Source organism: Nyctereutes procyonoides, unplaced genomic scaffold, assembly GCF_905146905.1.
Source record: "Nyctereutes procyonoides isolate TBG_1078 unplaced genomic scaffold, NYPRO_anot_genome, whole genome shotgun sequence".
In the NCBI taxonomy this organism is placed as follows: domain Eukaryota; kingdom Metazoa; phylum Chordata; class Mammalia; order Carnivora; family Canidae; genus Nyctereutes; species Nyctereutes procyonoides.
This window is the reverse complement of record NW_026575140.1, coordinates 32,228,755-32,245,615: the sequence shown is the minus strand read 5'-3', so window position 1 is coordinate 32,245,615 and position 16,861 is coordinate 32,228,755. Positions and strand designations below refer to the sequence as shown.

General features: G+C 57.1%; 2 protein-coding genes across 7 annotated transcripts; one reads left to right on the top strand and one right to left on the bottom strand.

Moving 5' to 3' along the window:
* Positions 1-28: 28 nt before the first annotated feature.
* RER1 (retention in endoplasmic reticulum sorting receptor 1) lies at positions 29-10,282 on the top strand. Of its 4 annotated transcripts, none has more exons than XM_055306845.1 (7): positions 29-170; positions 3,362-3,449; positions 4,527-4,631; positions 5,920-6,019; positions 7,278-7,356; positions 8,602-8,737; positions 9,336-10,282. In XM_055306845.1, exons 2-7 carry the CDS (start codon positions 3,369-3,371, stop codon positions 9,423-9,425), a joined length of 591 nt encoding a protein of 196 aa, XP_055162820.1. In that variant the 5' UTR covers positions 29-170; positions 3,362-3,368; the 3' UTR covers positions 9,426-10,282. The 4 variants fall into 4 exon arrangements, with proteins under 4 accessions (XP_055162820.1, XP_055162823.1, XP_055162822.1 ...); XM_055306848.1 differs by having other exon boundaries at positions 50-170; positions 3,368-3,449; XM_055306847.1 differs by lacking the exon at positions 29-170 and adding an exon at positions 335-769.
* PEX10 (peroxisomal biogenesis factor 10) lies at positions 10,241-16,177 on the bottom strand. Of its 3 annotated transcripts, none has more exons than XM_055306835.1 (7): positions 16,019-16,177; positions 15,549-15,629; positions 14,671-15,077; positions 13,363-13,538; positions 13,066-13,201; positions 10,800-12,078; positions 10,241-10,593 (listed from the first exon to the last, which is right to left on the bottom strand). In XM_055306835.1, exons 1-6 carry the CDS (start codon positions 16,128-16,130, stop codon positions 12,025-12,027), a joined length of 966 nt encoding a protein of 321 aa, XP_055162810.1. In that variant the 5' UTR covers positions 16,131-16,177; the 3' UTR covers positions 10,241-10,593; positions 10,800-12,024. The 3 variants fall into 3 exon arrangements, with proteins under 3 accessions (XP_055162810.1, XP_055162809.1, XP_055162808.1); XM_055306834.1 differs by having other exon boundaries at positions 10,800-11,995; XM_055306833.1 differs by lacking the exons at positions 10,241-10,593; positions 10,800-12,078 and having other exon boundaries at positions 12,085-13,201.
* Positions 16,178-16,861: the final 684 nt, after the last annotated feature.

The following is a 16,861-nucleotide window of genomic DNA, read 5'->3' as shown; positions in this document are numbered from 1 at the left end:
CCGCCCCGACGGCCATCTTGGAGGCTCCGGAGGCGGTGCCGCACGGGACAGAGCGGAAGTATTCGGCTGGCCCTTCCCGGACCGTGCGAAGCGCCGGCGCGGCCGCCTGCCCGCGTCCTCCTTCCTCCCGCGGCCCTCAGAGACCGCGCTCGGCCGCAGGGAGCGGCGAGGTGCCGGCGGCGTCAGGGGTCCGGGCGGGCGGGGCTGGGAGCGGGGCGCGGGGCGCGGGGCGGGCGCGGGGCTGGGGTCGCGCGCGGGGTCTCGGGGCCCCCGGGGGCGCGCAGGGACCGCCCCCCGTCCCCGCCCCCGCCCCCGCCCGCGGGCGCGGCCCGGGAGGGGTCGGCTGCCACCCTCCGGCTCGCGGGCGGACGTCCGCCCTTCCCTGTCGGGTCCCTGCGCGGTCCCGGGGCTGGTCTGCGGGGTCTGGGTGGGAGTGCGGCCGCTCAAGGTGATCTCGGGAACGCTGCAGGTTGCGGCCGCAGCAGCCCAGGCTCTCGGGCCCCCGCAGCCGCCCTCGTCCGGGGGCCGCCGTCGGCTCCGCTCCCTCGTGTCCTCCGAGTCCGGGCGGCCGGGAGCCCGAAGTTTTCCCGTGGACTTGGTCTTGCCCTCGGCGGGGATAGAGCCCCTTGAGCCAGCAGGTCCCGGAGGGCGGGGAGGTCAGGGCCGGGGAGACCTCAGGGCGGCCGTGTCCGCAGGCGGGGGTCGCCGAGGACCAGTGAGTGACGTGCGGAAGGGCATTTGAGCGGAGGGAGCGGCACCGAGGTTGCAGGTGGGCCGGGAGGAGGAGCGAGTGGATGACCCGGATGCCCAGCTGGGCTCTGGAAATGCCGTGGTTGCTGTGTGCTGGGGCCGGGGGCCGGACGGGGCCCACAGACATCCGTGCGCGGCTTCAGGCGTGACGCTCGCGGACTTTCCTTGGGACGCCTTTATTTTGTTTTTGACTGTTTTCTTTGTGATTGAGCATCAAGCACTTATACCCAACAGGTAGTTTACTGGTACCTTCTGTGTAGCAGGCCTTTTTAGGGGGCAGGACGCAACCGTGGCCCAGACAGGTCCCCCCCCCCGCCCCCGCTCTAATAGGAAATAAAGAAACACTAGGAAGGTCGGAAAAGGTTGGTTACATAAAGTAAAAACAAGGTGATGTGACCTGGGGATGGATGACAGGGCGGCCTATCCGAAGAGGTGACCCTCAGACGGAGCAGAGGGAGGAGCTGGGGGGAGCCTGGCCCCAACCCACAGGCATGGCCGCCCATCGGAGGAGGCCTCTCACTCCCGGGGTGCCAGGTTCTCGGGGCTCACGGCCGGGTCCCTGCAAGGACCCTTTAAGGATGGCGCCCAGATGCTGTCGCCCCATGTCGCAGCTTGGAATGAAGGGTCGCTTGTGCCACACTGCTATAGGAATCGATGGAACCGGACTCCAGAAGGGGACAGCTTGACTCCGGAGTTGGTGTTGGCGTGCTTCAAGTCTCTGTGACAGCGGAGGCCATGCAACGATGTATGTGTTGCTTGTCAGACAATCAGCAGCTGGCAGGACGTTCATCTAAAAGCCACGGACGTCTCCAGCTAGAGTGCATGGGTCCAGGGCTCACCAGGCGTGTCCTCTGTGACAGTTTTTCCTGTTTCTGTTCAAGTAAAAGCATTTTCATGGTGAACGCTTGGTCCTAAATAAAAGAAGATGTTTGTGAAGATCCCCAGGACAAGGAGTATCACTGATGTAGCTTTCTGCTGGCCTGTCTCTGGCCCAGACAGGAAGGCTGGCCATCCTAGGGAATCTCATACAATATAGGATCCTCTCACCCAGGTGTAAAACGCACCTCCTGGAGACATGGGGCCCAGGGCTGTGATTCATCTGCTCAGTTCACTCAGTTGTCAGTACTTCCTGTGTCTTGTGAGGGCAAAGGGCATTTCTCCATCCCATTGACACTCCTGGCCCTCTGCCCATCCTATGGTGGCTCCAGCAACAGGTGTGACATAGACCAGATGCCGTGGCATGGCAGGGCTGCTCAGGTGGTCTCAGTATCTCAGTTGTAATTGGAAAGTTTTCCCTTTGAGGTCTAGAGTCACCTAAGCCTGCTGACTTCACGTTGAAAAGAGGATGTTCTGATTATTTGCCTTGAGGATGTGATTGGGAACCACGGCCCCAGGCAGGTGTGGGTTCAGGTTGTAGCCACACATGCAGGCTGGCCGTTGGGGCCGCTGTAGCAGTTGTGAGCTGCCTGTCTGCATGGGACGGGCTGCTGTGTCCATGAGGCCACACCGCTGTATAGCCCAGGTGCCTTGGACATAGGGAGCTGGAGACTGTGTCTGCTTCCATGCCGAGCCCTGCCGTGCTACTTACTGGGGAAGGTGCTGTGCATAGGTTTGGGGTGCAGCAGTGAGCTTCGCCTGGGCATCTTCACCAGCACCTCAGTTCTCTGGTGTGGGCAACAGCATGCTCCAATAGAGAAACTCCAGTCATGCAGAGCAGTTTCTGACCTTAGGTCAGTGGCTTGAAGTATTTGAGACTTGGTCCTCCTTAGCAAGATAGAGATAATGAAGCTCGCTTGGTTATCAGGTTCTCATCAGTTAGTTCCTCATGGAATCCACAGTGGCAGGCACATTGAAATGGTCAGGAGCAGATAGGATCAATTCCACTTAGAGATGACAAACTGGGGCACAGACGGTGGCTCCCTCCCTGGAAATCGTGTGCATTTTCCTGTTCATGGGGTGGAGGACCAGGCCCTGAGAGGACCAGGGCTTGCCCAGCTGACTGCTGGTGTCCTGCGGAGGAGCAGCCTAGACAGAGCCCAGGGCTGGGCCCAGAGAAGAGGGGTTGAGGGGAGCCCTAGGAATAGACCAGAGGAGGGAGACATGGGTGCAGCAGCCTGTAGTGTGGACCAGTACCAGGGAGACTATCCACAGGACTCCACGGTCAGCAGGGGCAGCTCCTGGGGACCAACAAGAGGGGTGCGGTCCAGGTGATATTAGCAGAAACAGTCCATCCAGTGGTGCTTTGTGTGTCATGTACCATTCTGGCTCTCCACTGGGGTCCCTTGTTTGTTTGTTTTTTGGTAAAGATTTTATTTATTTTAGAGTGAGGTGGAGAGACAGAGGCAGAGAGAATCTCAAGCAGACTCCCTGCTGAACATAGAGTCCTACACGGGCTCGATCTCACCACCCTGATGACCTGAGCTGAAACCAAAAGTCAAATGCTCCACCGATTGAGCCCCCCAGGGACCCCTCTTGTTTCTTTTTCCTGGACAACTTATGGCAAAGACATTAGAAGGAACAAGTAGTGAATATTGAAAAAAATTGCCTGATGAAGTTAGGGCAAAGTGATAAGATCCTTGAATGTTTTTATTTAAAGTGTTTTGTTTCTCAGTTACAGAATGTCCGAAGGTGACAGTGTTGGAGATTCTGTCCATGGGAAACCTTCTGTCGTGTACAGATTTTTCACGAGACTTGGACAGGTTGGTTTTTCCACGGGTGAAAAAACTGACTTGATGAACAGATAATTGAGCTGAGGAAGGAAAGGTTGGCTCTAGGACGTTTTTCTGCAGGGACCTGTGTGTTGGCCACTCGCTTTCCCAGCAGGAGTGTAGCGAGCCTTCCCACAGCCTCGGTTTATACTTTCCCTCTGCACAGCTGTAAAGTGCCAGACAGTGGTCTTGGCCTTGGGACCACAGATGTTCTCTGCCATACACTTGTTTTCTGTCCCCCCCCCCCCCAACAACCTTTTAAACTTTTGCTCCTGGGTGGCATGGTGGTGGCCCCTGCTGTGCTCTTACCGTCCTCTATCCCAGCTGCCCACCTCCATGTCCACTTGGCAGGGGCAGGGGGGCTCTTATGCCCCCTGGCCCAGCTCTGCGCTGACCTGTGGGTTGTACCTGTGGGCTGTGCCAAGGCCTGCTACAGTCACGATCACATGCTGAGTGCGGAAGTCTGGTTCAGTGAACAAGTGCATATACTGATGTGATGTTTTGGTTTAGAATTAGAAATATATATTTTTAAAACTAAAAAAGGGTATTTGGAAAACTTTATAATTATTGAAGCCAGGTGGTGGGTACTTTTATGAACTATTGACATATTTCATTAAAAATTTAAAAATTAAAATTAATTTCAAAATTAAAATTAAACAGCACACATATGTTGCTAGTTACATGTACCTGCGCACATGTATGTGTGTATATGGGTGAAGCCAAAGATTTCTTCTGGAAATTCCACACATGAGCTCCACACCTGTGGGAGGTCAGGCTGTGGCTGATTGGCCTGAGAGCAGAGGCAGGGTCCGCCCTGGGGCCAGCTCGGGGAGGGGTTGGGAAGGGCATGAGGGAGCCCTTAGGCTGATGCTACAGGGTTGTCAGCTGTGAGAGATTGTTCTGTAACACTGTTGCTTGAGGGGTGGACCTGTGTCAGGAATTTGGGTTAACCGTAGTCACTGCTTTGTTGTTGCTGACCTAAAGTGCAGAGCAAGAGCTTGTGGGAAGTATGCTTTACCGTACACAGCGCAGGGTCTCCACAGTGCACGTGAACCCTTGTCTTTCCAGATCTATCAGTCCTGGCTAGACAAGTCCACACCTTACACAGCCGTGCGATGGGTAGTGACACTGGGCCTGAGCTTTGTCTACATGATTCGAGTTTACCTGCTACAGGTAGGTGTGGGCCGGGGGCCAAAGCCCATGCCGTCTCTACGCCGTCCAGATGTAGGCTTGGGTGGGGTGGTGGTTTTCCCCCATTTCTGGAGTAGTAGGGTCCAGGGTGACGATGCAGCCTGTGCAGGCTGGCTAAAATTGACATTCCATTTACTGTAACGGTCTTCAGGGTTATTGTTTGATTGGGAGCTCGGTCCATTCTCTAATGGAAAGAGAGACCCAGAGGCCTCAATTTAGGGGCGCAGGCAGGATGGGGATGCAGTTGTCTTCTAAATCAACTTTGTACCTGCTTTGGCACCCCTCAGGTGCGTCAGCTTCCCACATCTCATCTGTAATTTTCAGACTTGAGAAGGTTTAAGGCACAAGGATTTCATTGTGTTTGCACATGTTTTTGGCTTTTAAAATTGATAACTTGGTGCATTCTGGTCTAATTGGATAAACTTCATTTAGAAATGAGTTTAATTGCAAGTACACGCATTGTACAATGTACGGGTGTTCCATTTCTTTGCATCTCTTGAGGAGAGTTTGGCTCCACAACGTTTTTTTTTTTTTTTTTTTTTTTAAGACTTTATTTGAGAGAGCATGTGCCAGTGGGGGAGTGAGGGAAACAAAGGCAGAGGGAGAAGTACCGGATGCAGATGCAGGACTTGATCCCAGGACCTGGGATCATGACCTGAGAGCTGAAGGCCGATGCTTTACTGGCTGTGCCACCCGGTGCCCCTCTGCAGCATTTCTTTAATCTCATGGTTGATTTCCTGATTTTCCGGTTCTGGATTTCTTCTGGGCACGTATTATTAACACCCCTGAGCAATGTGTGGCAGTGTGAGGGGCCCACCAGCACAAGTCATAGCCAGCATATCCTGAGTGACGGCCCAGAGCCCATATTCCGGTTCAGGTGGCTGTTGGTAAGGCAGGGTCTGGGCCAGGTGTACACACCAGCGGCACCCTTTGCCCGGCCCACATCTGCCCCAAGGTGTGGCACGGCTTGGGCATGTGACTTTCTGCTGCATACCTGGTGGGGAGCTGGTGGCTTCCAGCATTCGTTGCACCCACCCGGACCCTCGGAGAAGGTGGCTCTTTGTACTGCGGCTTGTCCACTGTCCCACTCACAAGGTACTTTGAGATAAACTGTCACTGTGCCTGTCACTTGTTGCAGTTCCCAGACTGGAGGTAGGTTGTGGGTGCTCTGAAGTTCAGCTGATACAAGGTTGTGAGTTACTGGAAGGGACTGGTTTGGAGCCTGGCTGCTGGGGGGGGGCATCACTGACCGTGTGTCCTCCTCTTGCAGGGCTGGTACATTGTGACCTACGCCTTGGGAATCTACCACCTCAATCTTTTCATAGCCTTTCTCTCTCCCAAAGTGGACCCTTCCCTGATGGAGGACTCAGGTACAGTAGAGATTATCCACCTTGCTTCTGTCTGTTCGGGTTGGTTGTGGTTTTGTAGATTTCACAGATTGCCTCATTTTCTCCACAAGTCTTTGAAATCTGAACTTCTGAGACTGTTCTCTTGGTTTTTAAAACAGACTGAGAATCTTGGATGTAGATGGAGTCATTAAACCTTTGTTGCCACGTGGGGTGGGTGTTCCCGCTACTCTGTGTTGTGGACGAGGGACTTGACCGAGATCACAGGCAGTGTGCATGCGAGGGGGGGTGGCACCCCTGCCACAAAGCCCGCATATCTGCACTCCTTGGGTAGGTCCCCTTCCTGGGGACCAGCAGTGGCCACCGGGATACTGACCCTCCACGGTTGGGCACTGTTGCTGGTGCACTCCCTGATTCCCCAGGATGACAAGTTGAAAAGTTCTTGGCTCACCCTGTTCCTGGCCAGACCTGGGCCAGGTAGGAGGGCCAAGTCCACACCTGCCTGTCCAGCTGGGGAGGAGGGAGGTGGGGGGGGCACAAATGGGGAGTTGGTTGCTCCTGCCAGCACGTGTCACCACTGTTGGGAAAACCCAGGCGCAGTTGCCTGTGGGTGGATTCCTCTGTGCCGGCAGACACACACTCCCAAGTCCTAGATGCTTTCTCCATGCTGCTCAAGTTCTTACCAGCAGCCTGTGGTTTTTTTCTCTATGGAGTATTTAATGAAAACCTTAAAGGAAACAACACTTCCATTTGCTGGCATTTGGGGGAATTAGAAGATGAGACCTGTTTCCTCTGTGTGTAGCTGGGGAAGACGCTTGTCTGGAGTCGAGTGGGGTGGGGCCAGGGCCAGGCAGGGTGGCTTGACTACACCCAGTTCAGTGGGGGTGGGGGGGGTCAACCATGGGGGGGTGCTGAGTTGGACTCTCAGGAGTAGATATAGCTTTGTGTGTCTCTCCTGCCTCTCTTCTGTGAATGTTTCCTCTGCCTTTGTGTGCTACAGTTGATGTGTGCCTCAAGATTGTTCTGCAGTTTGATTTTTATGCAATCATTTACAACGTGTAATTCTTTTAAAAAAGAAGTTCTATTTTGAATCTTCTAAAGCAGTGAATTGATTTCTGAATCAGCTGAAGGCTCCCATGTTGTGTTTGCTTAAATAACATAAATGTATGTTTCGTACGACAGGAGGGCTGGTTCAGAAGCTTTAGGGAGAAACTCATAAACGTAGTGATGGGAACAGATGGATGAGACGCCTGCTCCGTCTCACTGACGTTCTGCCTTTCAGATGACGGCCCCTCATTACCAACCAAACAGAATGAGGAGTTCCGGCCCTTTATTCGAAGGCTTCCAGAGTTTAAATTTTGGTGAGTTAATTCTTAAGGGTAGTTGAGAAAGACACTTGTCCTTGGTGTGGCTAATAAGACTGAGAACAGAGGGGTTTTGTTCTCATTAGCCAGCAAAGACTTCTTAAAGAAATGAGCATTTTATTGTGTGTGTTCTGAACATTCATCCCAAGTGTGATGCTGTGCTTGGCTGGGTGTGGAGGCAGGTCATAGGGGCCTCTCAGAGAGCACAGTGCCTGCTGGCTTCTCTCACTTGAAAGTGAGCACCAGTGCTCTTTGCTTCCGGGGCAGAGGGTCCTGTGTATGTTGCTGTCATGGGCCTCAGGAGGGATGTGTGTGTAGGGTCTGGCTGCCTTGGGCAGACTGGCTGGCCTGTGTGCTGCTCCTCACACGGCACCCCTTCTGATTACTGGCATGAGCGGACTGCCTCCTCCACCCTCCTGCTTGGGGTGTCTGCGCACATCCAGGACAGGTGCAGCCTTGGGGAACATCTGCCTTCACTGGAAGTGCTACGCTCTGGGGAGGGGCTTGGATGGGACTTGGCTTGTCCCCCAGGCCTCCTGGAGGTAGTGACATCTGTGTGATGTTGCATGAGGACAAATGTGACAGGTGGACAGGTGACCCCTGCTGTCATGCATGAAACATGCATGAAGGTGACCCTCACAGCGTAAAGGCTGTGACCTTGTCTGTCATGTATTTGCTGGAGCAAAGAACCGAGGGGAACAAGCTGCTGCACCTCTACTTTGCGTTCCTGGTGCCGTGTGTGGGGTGTGGCAGGTACTCTGCAAGTCTGCCAAGTCTGCTGGTTGGCTGTGAAGGGCATCAGCTGGGGGAGCTGCTGGGGAGCAAGCAGAAAGCAGGCAAGACGGCCCTGCAAGTCCCCCGGGAAGCTGGCCTTCGTCCTGCAGGAAAGGGAGCACCCAGGAGCATTTCCAGTATGGCTGGGAGTCCAGTGGGCTAGGCCCGAGTTGGAGGGAGTTGCCTGGCTGGGGTGCCACCAGGGTCTTGTGAGCGATGCACAGCCTGGGGTGGGGGGGTGGCTAGTCCAGGTGGCAGACCCAAGGCGCCTGGGCTGGCCTTAGCAGCCTCTTCACTAAATGTTTCATGCTCTGTAATTTTGGAAGCACACCGGGGGCTTTCAAGGGGCCGAGGGAATGCCGTGTCTGGTTGCATGTGGTGCGCCCTGTAGGAACACACCGCCAGTACTGCCCCAGGAGGGGTGCTGCCGTGGCCCCAGGCCACACTGACCACCTCCCCTGCTTTAAGGCACGCGGCGACCAAGGGCATCCTCGTGGCCATGGCCTGCACCTTCTTTGAGGCTTTCAATGTCCCGGTGTTCTGGCCCATCCTGGTGATGTACTTCATCATGCTTTTCTGTATCACCATGAAGAGGCAAATAAAGGTGAGCACGGGTGGGCACTGCTGCACGGGGAAGCGCCGAAAGCCCTGCTTGGATCTTCCTGGTCTGTCTGTACTTGGAGCATCATGAAGCTCTGTGCAGGTTTGCAACAGGGACGCGGCACATCCCCTTCCCACCAAGGTGGCCCAGCGCAGATCTGGCCCACAGTGCGGTTGTCCAGCCCACGGACAGCTCTCTGGGGGCCTGGCTGGGAAAGGCCCTCTGTTCTGCCATGCTGTCCTCACTGCCACGTCGTCCTGGGGGTTCAGAGCCCAGGGCCCACCAGACAGTCCCCATGTATTGTGCTGACTTTACCTTCAGACAGATCCCAGGGCAGCTTTATCCCCCCCACTCCTCTGGTAGATCCCAGGGTCCCCCGCCCAGCCCTAGCCCTTCCTGCATGCACAAGGGCATGGAACCTCTCCCAGACCCTCAGGATTTCCAGAGCCCGGCTCACTGGGCTCCAGGAGGGTTTTACTGTGTCAGTTTGTGTCATTGGAGGGGAGGGGACTTGCCCTTGTGTAGGGAAGATCAGGACTCAGATTTGGAGAAAACATAGTTCATCACGAAGCCATTCTAAAATGAGTCTGTTTGTCCCCAGCACATGATAAAGTACCGGTACATCCCATTCACGCATGGCAAGAGGACATACAAGGGGAAGGAAGACGGAGGCAAGACGTTTGCGAGCTAGACACTTGGCCCAGCCCGTCACAGTCTGGGGACGGCTCTCAGCCATTGTAACAATGCCTTCTTCCTTCACATAAAGTAGTTGATTTCGAGGGAGTCGAATTTTCTTTTTAAAAAGGAGCTTCAATTATTTGTAACTGAAATATCAGGTTCTTGAAGAAACTGACATTTAAACCAAATTGCATTGATTTATTTTTCAGTGACATTCAAGTGTTCAAACGGACAGAATTCTAGTAAACTGCTGGTGGGGTGGACAGTTGAGTGGGGGTGTGGGGAGGGGTGGGCGGTCTTGGTTGTCGTGTGGCCTTGGAACGGACCTGCGCTGAAGGAGCCGGGTTGCACCCCAGCTGCCCCAACCAGGACACCCTTGGCCACATCACCCAGCTGGAGGATGATGCTAACCTGATTCCTGTGCGTTGGAAGAACATTTGAAAGGTGATTTCTGAGTAACTCTGGGGTTCTAATGCCAGTTTCCCAATTTTATCTCACCAGAGATGTTTAAAGTTGGTCTCTATCATAATGACTCAAAACTTTGTTCTTAATTACCATGATTGCTTTTTGGGGCCTGGAATTATAAATATATATATTATATTTTAATTGTTTGGAATTATTTTGACACATTTCTTTGATACCTGAAGAGTTGTTTTTGATTAATTTGAAGTTCTCATGCAGTGGCCCCTTTACAGAACAACTGGTAAGGGCAGACCAGTTTGTGGGTTTTAACATGGCTTCTCACTTTCTACAGGAAAACAGAACTCTGACCCGCATGTCAGCTTTTTTGATGTGATAAAAACAAATACTCGTAAACATTTTACTAAGTGACTTTTTAATTCCAACTTTATTAAAGACAGTGTCCCCTTTCTTGTGGAGTCTTTATGTGAAACACTATACAGCTTACTGCCTGTGAGTAAGCCCAGCTGGGAGGTGCACTGAATTCCCCAGGCTGAGCTGGAATGGTCACTGGGGTACAGGTGCCAAGGTACAAGCCCGTGGGTGTCCTCCAGCAGTGCAGACTCATAGCTCTGACCAGTTTTCCATCCGTCTTAGGGGTTTAGGCACTGAATATGTTCACTGGCTTTTTGGAGCCAATTTTTACATATCTAAAGTGGCACTCCTCTTGCTTCTAAGAGGCCACATGAAGATCTTTCATACACCTGATCCCATGTTTAAACCTTGGTACTTAAATATATATATTTTTAATTTTTATTTATTTATGATAGTCACAGAGAGAGAGAGAGAGAGGCAGAGACACAGGCAGAGGGAGAAGCAAGCTCCATGCACCGGGAGCCCGACATGGGATTCGATCCCGGGTCTCCAGGATCGCGCCCTGGGTCAAAGGCAGGCGCCAAACCGCTGTGCCACCCAGGGATCCCTAAACCTTGGTACTTAAATGTTCTGAATGGGTTCAGTACCTTTGATACCTCTGGTCAGATTCCGGAGCCATTTGCACAGGCCTCTGCCAGAAGCCAGAACTGTGGCTTCACACCAGGGTTGGGACATCCTGACTGCAGGTTCTTGCCCTTTATGAATGTGATCTTTGGTTCACCCTTAGGGCCTTCTTAATATACCTCTGCTTCCATGGAGCTCGTTTCTTAAGGGAGCTTACGGCAAAGTCTGGTCTTTTGCACAAGTTAATACTTTTAAAGACCTGAAAGTAACAAAAAAGTGGCAGGAAGTAGGCTGGGCACAGCAGTGACCTGGCACAAACAGCCAGCTTCCCAGGCCTTGGGGAGAGCTGAGCTCTGAGAGGCAGCTGTGGGGCAGGTGTGGAGAACCTGAGCAGCCTGGCACCACATCCCCAGGTTCCAAGCAGAGCTCAGCCGGGATGCACACTGCCACTGTCTAAAATGGGAAACAAACTTGAATGCATATTAAAAGACAGGTACCACGTGTCTTAAGTGGAGATAAAGCATCTTGGAGTTCTACTCCCGTGAATGGATGTGCCCGAGCCACCAAGCAGCCTGGCTCTGGTGACAAGGGCAAAGTTTCCAGGTTGTCAGTGCTGGTGGACGGACCACTGGTGACCCTCGTCCACTCTTCCCCACACTTGCCCGTTCAGGTCAAACCCCAACCCTTTGCCTGAGAATCTTTCTCATCATATGAATGTTGGTCCTGTTTCTGAAACTCATTTTCCAAACCAGTTGAGGAAAGGAGGAGAAACTAACCTTGTCCGAGAGTCTAGCTGTTGAAGAAGTGACCCCAGTATGTCACAGGGGGTGTGTGGTGTGACCCCCCAGGTGGGCTCTGCTCCGACTGCTGCTTGCCATCTGCACCGTGCGCTTGGGGGTTCACTGGGTGGGTGGGCCACACTCAGCCCAAAGGCTTGGACCAGCCGTCTTCCAGGCAGATCCGGCCTCTGTCCTCCTAAGCTGCTGGCATAGTCTCTTCATGTGACAGGAGATAAAATTTGAGAATTCTAGGACTTCTGTGCACATAAAGGTAACTTTGAGAGATTACGTCTATCCCCCGACGTTAAGGAAAACTGGGCTCCTGTCCTTGGTCAGGTTAGCGATAGTGCCGCAGGTAGACGAGCTTCTGGGGAGGGAACTTCTCCCTGCAGAGAGGGCACTCTGTCTGCAGAGAGGGGCAGGGGTGTGTGTGTGTCACACTGGCTGTGGCCAGCAGAGCCCCCTTCCCGGGCCCTCCCGCACTGGCATCTGCAATGACACATGCAATGTACACACACCTCTATTCACTTCAATGAAGACAATTTAAAAAAAAAAAATCACTATTCTCAGAAGTCACAAACCTGAGGGGAAGGCCTTAACCCTGGAGAGTGGGGCAGGAGCAGTGACCAGGCCAGGGAGGCAGCCCTGCCCCTAAGGACAGGTTGCATTCTCTTTCCCCCAGGAAGGCCAGTTCATCTCCCCACAGGCGTTCCTTCCTGGGGCTGGCCACTTATAGGAGGTGGCACCTGTGTTCTGGGGGGAAGAGGGGGAAAGGGGGCAGGGGTCCCAAAGAGGAGGCTGTGGAATCACAGCTGTGAGACCCACATGGCACAGACATTTCACAGGTGCTGATTTTACACCAGCTCCAGCTGGGCTCTGAGGCCATAGCCACTGTGAACCCGGGACACAGGTTCTGAGGGGGGCCCCTTGACCGGCTGGTACAGGTAGATGCCCACAGGGAAGAAAGTGAACAGACCACTTCAACTGTGGGGTGCACATCACCACCTCATCTGTGCAGCCCTTCCCACCCTGAGCCTGGGTGGCAGGGCTGGTGGGGGCCCAGGAACCCACCATCCCTTGCTCTGGTCGCCTGGCACCACCCTGAGGTCTTGAAAGGCTGGAGCAGGCGGCTCTGCATTCTGAGGGCTCCCATGTGGGTGGTCGTGGTGGGGCATCCTGGACAGAGCCCCGCGTGTGCTGGCAAGCCAGGGCTCCCAAGGAGTGGCAGGATGGGGGAGACTCCAGAAAGGGAGCCTCATAGCCCGACCACTGCCCGCCTCCCCACGATGCCTCAGATGCACAGTGCAGCATGCTGACTGACTCCAGATCTGTCCCGTATACTGCTCACATAAGGAGCTTTAGAAAGATACCCAGCCTTCCATCCCTCCTGAGAGGTGCCTGGGCCAGGCTTCTGGATTCCTGGGCCGCCGCCTGGGCCAGCCCATGTACTTGCTCGCAGAGCCCGTGCACGCCCACCTTGGTGTCGCACCACTGGGTGATGCACTCCCAGCAGAACAGATGGCCGCAGGGCGTGGCGGTGGAGTGTCTGCGTTCTTCTAGGCACAGCGTACACACGGAGTTCCTGGAAATGGCTTTCTCTTCCATGTGGCTCCTGGGGGAAGGGGAGAGGGACACCAAAATTTACCCTCAGAAGGCCTTGCAAAACGTGGCCCTTGCTCGGAGCCATGGTCTGCTTAGCGCCCAGCCACCGCCCCCACCTCTCAGGCTGGAGCAGCTGAGCTAGGACCTTGTGCCCTCCTGCCGCCCCCACACCTGCGGTGAGACAGGCCGCGGTGCAGCTTCCACTCCCGCCGGGCGCGCTGCCTCTGCCGGAAACCGTACAGCTGCAGGCCCATGGACAGGGCCAGGTGCACCAGGGAGACGAGCCCTAGCAGCCTGTAGCTTTCTCGAGCCCTCAGGTCCTCCACAGCCGGGGAGCGGACACGAAGCTGTGGAGGACCCCAAGACACAGTCACATGATCAGCTGGCACAAAGCACTGAACAGCTTAGGGGCCAGGCCTCCCAGTGGCACTAGAATGCCCCATAGGATGAGGCCAAAACCCGCCCTCCTGGGACAAGGGGTGTGGGGGACAGGAAATGACGAGGGCATCTCTGCTGAGTGCTGAGCGAGGCGAGGAAGACGGCCATAGGGCTCCAAGTCTGCAGTCACTCTGGCTGCAGATGAGGACTTGGGAGGTGAGGTCCATCAGTGGACCTACGTCTCAGAGAATAAGGCACTGGCAAAGAATCCTGAGAAAAACTGCCTGGGCGATGAGAGGCAAAGTCTCACAAGCAGACATTGCCAACCAGCCTCTCTCACACATAAAGAGAAGTTTCTGGCTTTCAAAAGGGCACCCAATTCCCCCAGGGACGCTGGACCACCCAGTGCAGTGCAGCTAGCGATGCATGAAGGCAAAGTCAGCTGCTCTCCACCTCTGGTCTCCCTTCCCTCAGCCTGGGAACCCCCCAATCACACCCTGTGCCCATGCAGGGAAGGCCCCAGGAGAGTTTGAGGCTGTGTTTCCAGCCCCCACGTGGCAGCTCAGCACACACCCCAGCCACCGCTGGGGGGCCCGGAGCCATTGGCTCCTGTAAGTGTGCACCCTGAGGGCAGGGACTGGACTGGACAGGAGGGAGGCACATGCTTAGGACAGTGCTGCCAAGCCAGGCAAGAAAGGGGGTGACCCTCCAATGATCAGGTGCCGGAGCTGAGACTTTCCGGGTGAATCCGGGAGCAAAGGCACCAGGTGAGAAACAGGAGGAAAGGCTGGATGGCAGGCTCAGATCAGGGAAGGTCCTCGCAGTGACAGGAGGCATCACTACACCTGACCCTCCAACAGGGCAGCTGGGAAGGAGTGGACATGGGGCCCAGGGGCCTGGATCCTCAGGCAGGCTCCCAGTGCTGGCTGTGGGGAGGCTGGCACGCCTCACACTAAGGGTTGACTTTCTGGGATCTTTCAGCAGATGTGATAAAACCCATGTTTCTCAGTAAAGAACCTTGGCTCCGGCCCTGTAATCATGCTGGTGGGCAGGAACCCTAAACACAGGGTCAAACAAGTGTGGACGGCCCTGAAAACTTACATAAGTGACTCCTGTGAGCCTCTTGGCCAGGTGGTAGAAGGCACCGTGGATGTAGAACCAGGCGACATGCAGCCGCTGGAGGCCACTGAGGCCTTGCCTCAACACCATCACGGCCTGCAGGAAGGTCCTCTTCTGCGGCTCCGTCAGGGGGGCCACCTGCCGGTGTACCCAGTGCCTTGCCCCCGACCGGCCACGCCCCCCGAGGACCAGGCTGCCCTGTGAGGGCCTGGCGCCCTCGACATCGGCCTGCAGCTCACATTCCAGGTGCCGCAGGGCCTTGTCCAACAGGTACGGCAGGAGGGTGTGCAAGGCGACCAGCACACCACGGCGCAACCTTGAGGGCACTCTGCTCTGGGACGGGTCCACCTGGATGACACCAACATACTCCTCCCCGAGGGTCTGGTACCCTGCCAGATACCGAGGTGGGAGTGACTCACATGAGAAATTAAGGCAGGGATCTGCCATCCTTCTCTCTGTACTGGATTTTGCTCTCAGGTCCCTGCCTTTCCTCTAGAGCGCAACGCTCCACGGGGCCGCCCCTGACCTTGCCCTGTGACAGAGCTCAGTCCCGGCATCCCCCATTGAGCCAAGGGCCTCAGCCACAGAGAAACAGTCCCTGGGCACCCTGGCCAGCATGCAAGATGAAGGGCCCCAGAAGCACAAAAAGGAAGAGAGAAGATGAGAGACTTAGGGCCGGCCGGGCCTGGCCTCCAGAGGAGGGCCTCGGAATTCCCCCCTTCCCTAAGACTACCTCCGGGCTACACCGGGGGCCCGGGGAAGGCCTCCGGGGCTACTTGTTCGGCCGGCAGCACCCCCACCGCCCTCCGGGCTTGGGTGTTGGGGGCCCCTTGGTCTCAGGGTCCCACCAGGGCTGCCACCTGCAAACGTGGTGAGGCCAAAGTAGGCGACGTCCGACAGCAGCTCCACCTCTCTCCTGCACTCCAGCCACCTCTTTGCACCTGAGACCGGGAGGCGGGGCGCGGTGAGGGTCCGGCTGGGGGCTTCCCGCTCCTCCACCGGGCGGACTCGTCATGGCCTCCGGGCTGCTCCGGGTCTCCCCCCGGCCGCCCCCCGCCCCGCACCTGCAGCCAGGTCCCCCCCGGCCCCTCGGGAGGGCCGCCAGGACGTGTCTGGGACCCCGGCCACCCCCGTGAAAGGGGAGGCGTCCACCGGGCCCCCGGGAGGGACGTTCTGACGATCGCGCGGCGGGTGTTCGTAAAACGCCCACAACGGCATTTGGCGAGAACAAGTGAGGCGTCAGGGACCCACCAGCCGTTTCTTCCGCTCGCACGTCGGCGCCGCCCCGCGAACCCCGGTCCCCGCTGCCCCGTCCCAGGCCCCGGCTCACCCGCCAAGCTGTGCAGGGCGCTGCCCGCCGCGCTCCGCAGCCCGCCGCGGTAGTAGTCGTCCTTCTGCGCCGCGCGAACCACTTCCGCGGGGCTGGCGGCCGCAGGACTCATGGCGGCGGCTCCCGGGACCGGGCACCGGCCTGGTCACGCCCACGAGGGGGGCGGTGCCTGATGACGCTAGCGTGCGGCTCACGCCTTGTGCGTCAGAGCGCGGGGGCGGGGCCTGGGCGGTGCGGGCGGCGGGAGGGACGGGTGCCCGCTAGGGGCGGGCCGTGCGGGCTAGGGGCGGGGCCTCGGGGAGCCGCGAGGGGCGGGGTGGCGACGTGGCCGCTAGCGGGGGTCCGGGGCGGGGCTCCGAGGGGCGGAGGGGGGGACGTGGACGCGGGGCGGGGCTAGGGCGGGGGCCTCGAGGAGCCGCGAGGGGCGGGGGGGCGACGTGGACGCCCGCGGGGGTCCGGGGCGCGGCTCCGAGGGGCGGAGGGGGGCGACGTGGGCCGCTAGCGGGGGTCCGGGGCGCGGCTCCGAGGGGCGGAGGGGGGGCGACGTGGACGCGGGGCGGGGCTGGGGCAGGGCTGGGGCGGGGCCTCGAGGAGCCGCGAGGGGCGGGGGGGCGACGTGGCCGCTAGCGGGGGTCCGGGGCGCGGCTCCGAGGGGCGGAGGGGGGGCGGACGTGGACGCGGGGCGGGGCTGGGGCAGGGCTGGGGGCGGGGGCCTCGAGGAGCCGCGAGGGGCCGGGGGGGCGACGTGGACGCCCGCGGGGGTCCGGGGCGCGGCTCCGAGGGGCGGAGGGGGGCGGCGTGGACGCGGGGGCGGGGGCTGGGGCGGGGCCTCGAGGAGCCGCG

Coding starts and splice junctions, on each gene's coding strand:
- RER1 (XM_055306845.1), top strand. CDS start 3,369: ATGTCCGAAGGTGACAGTGTTGGAGATTCTGTCCATGGGAAACCTTCT. Junction 6,020..7,277: donor TTCCCTGATGGAGGACTCAG/GTACAGTAGAGA, acceptor TCTGCCTTTCAG/ATGACGGCCCCTCATTACCA. Junction 7,357..8,601: donor CTTCCAGAGTTTAAATTTTG/GTGAGTTAATTC, acceptor CCCTGCTTTAAG/GCACGCGGCGACCAAGGGCA.
- PEX10 (XM_055306833.1), bottom strand. CDS start 16,130: ATGAGTCCTGCGGCCGCCAGCCCCGCGGAAGTGGTTCGCGCGGCGCAG. Junction 15,630..16,018: donor CGCCCTGCACAGCTTGGCGG/GTGAGCCGGGGC, acceptor TCCCGGTCTCAG/GTGCAAAGAGGTGGCTGGAG. Junction 15,078..15,548: donor TGGCCTCACCACGTTTGCAG/GTGGCAGCCCTG, acceptor GGTATCTGGCAG/GGTACCAGACCCTCGGGGAG.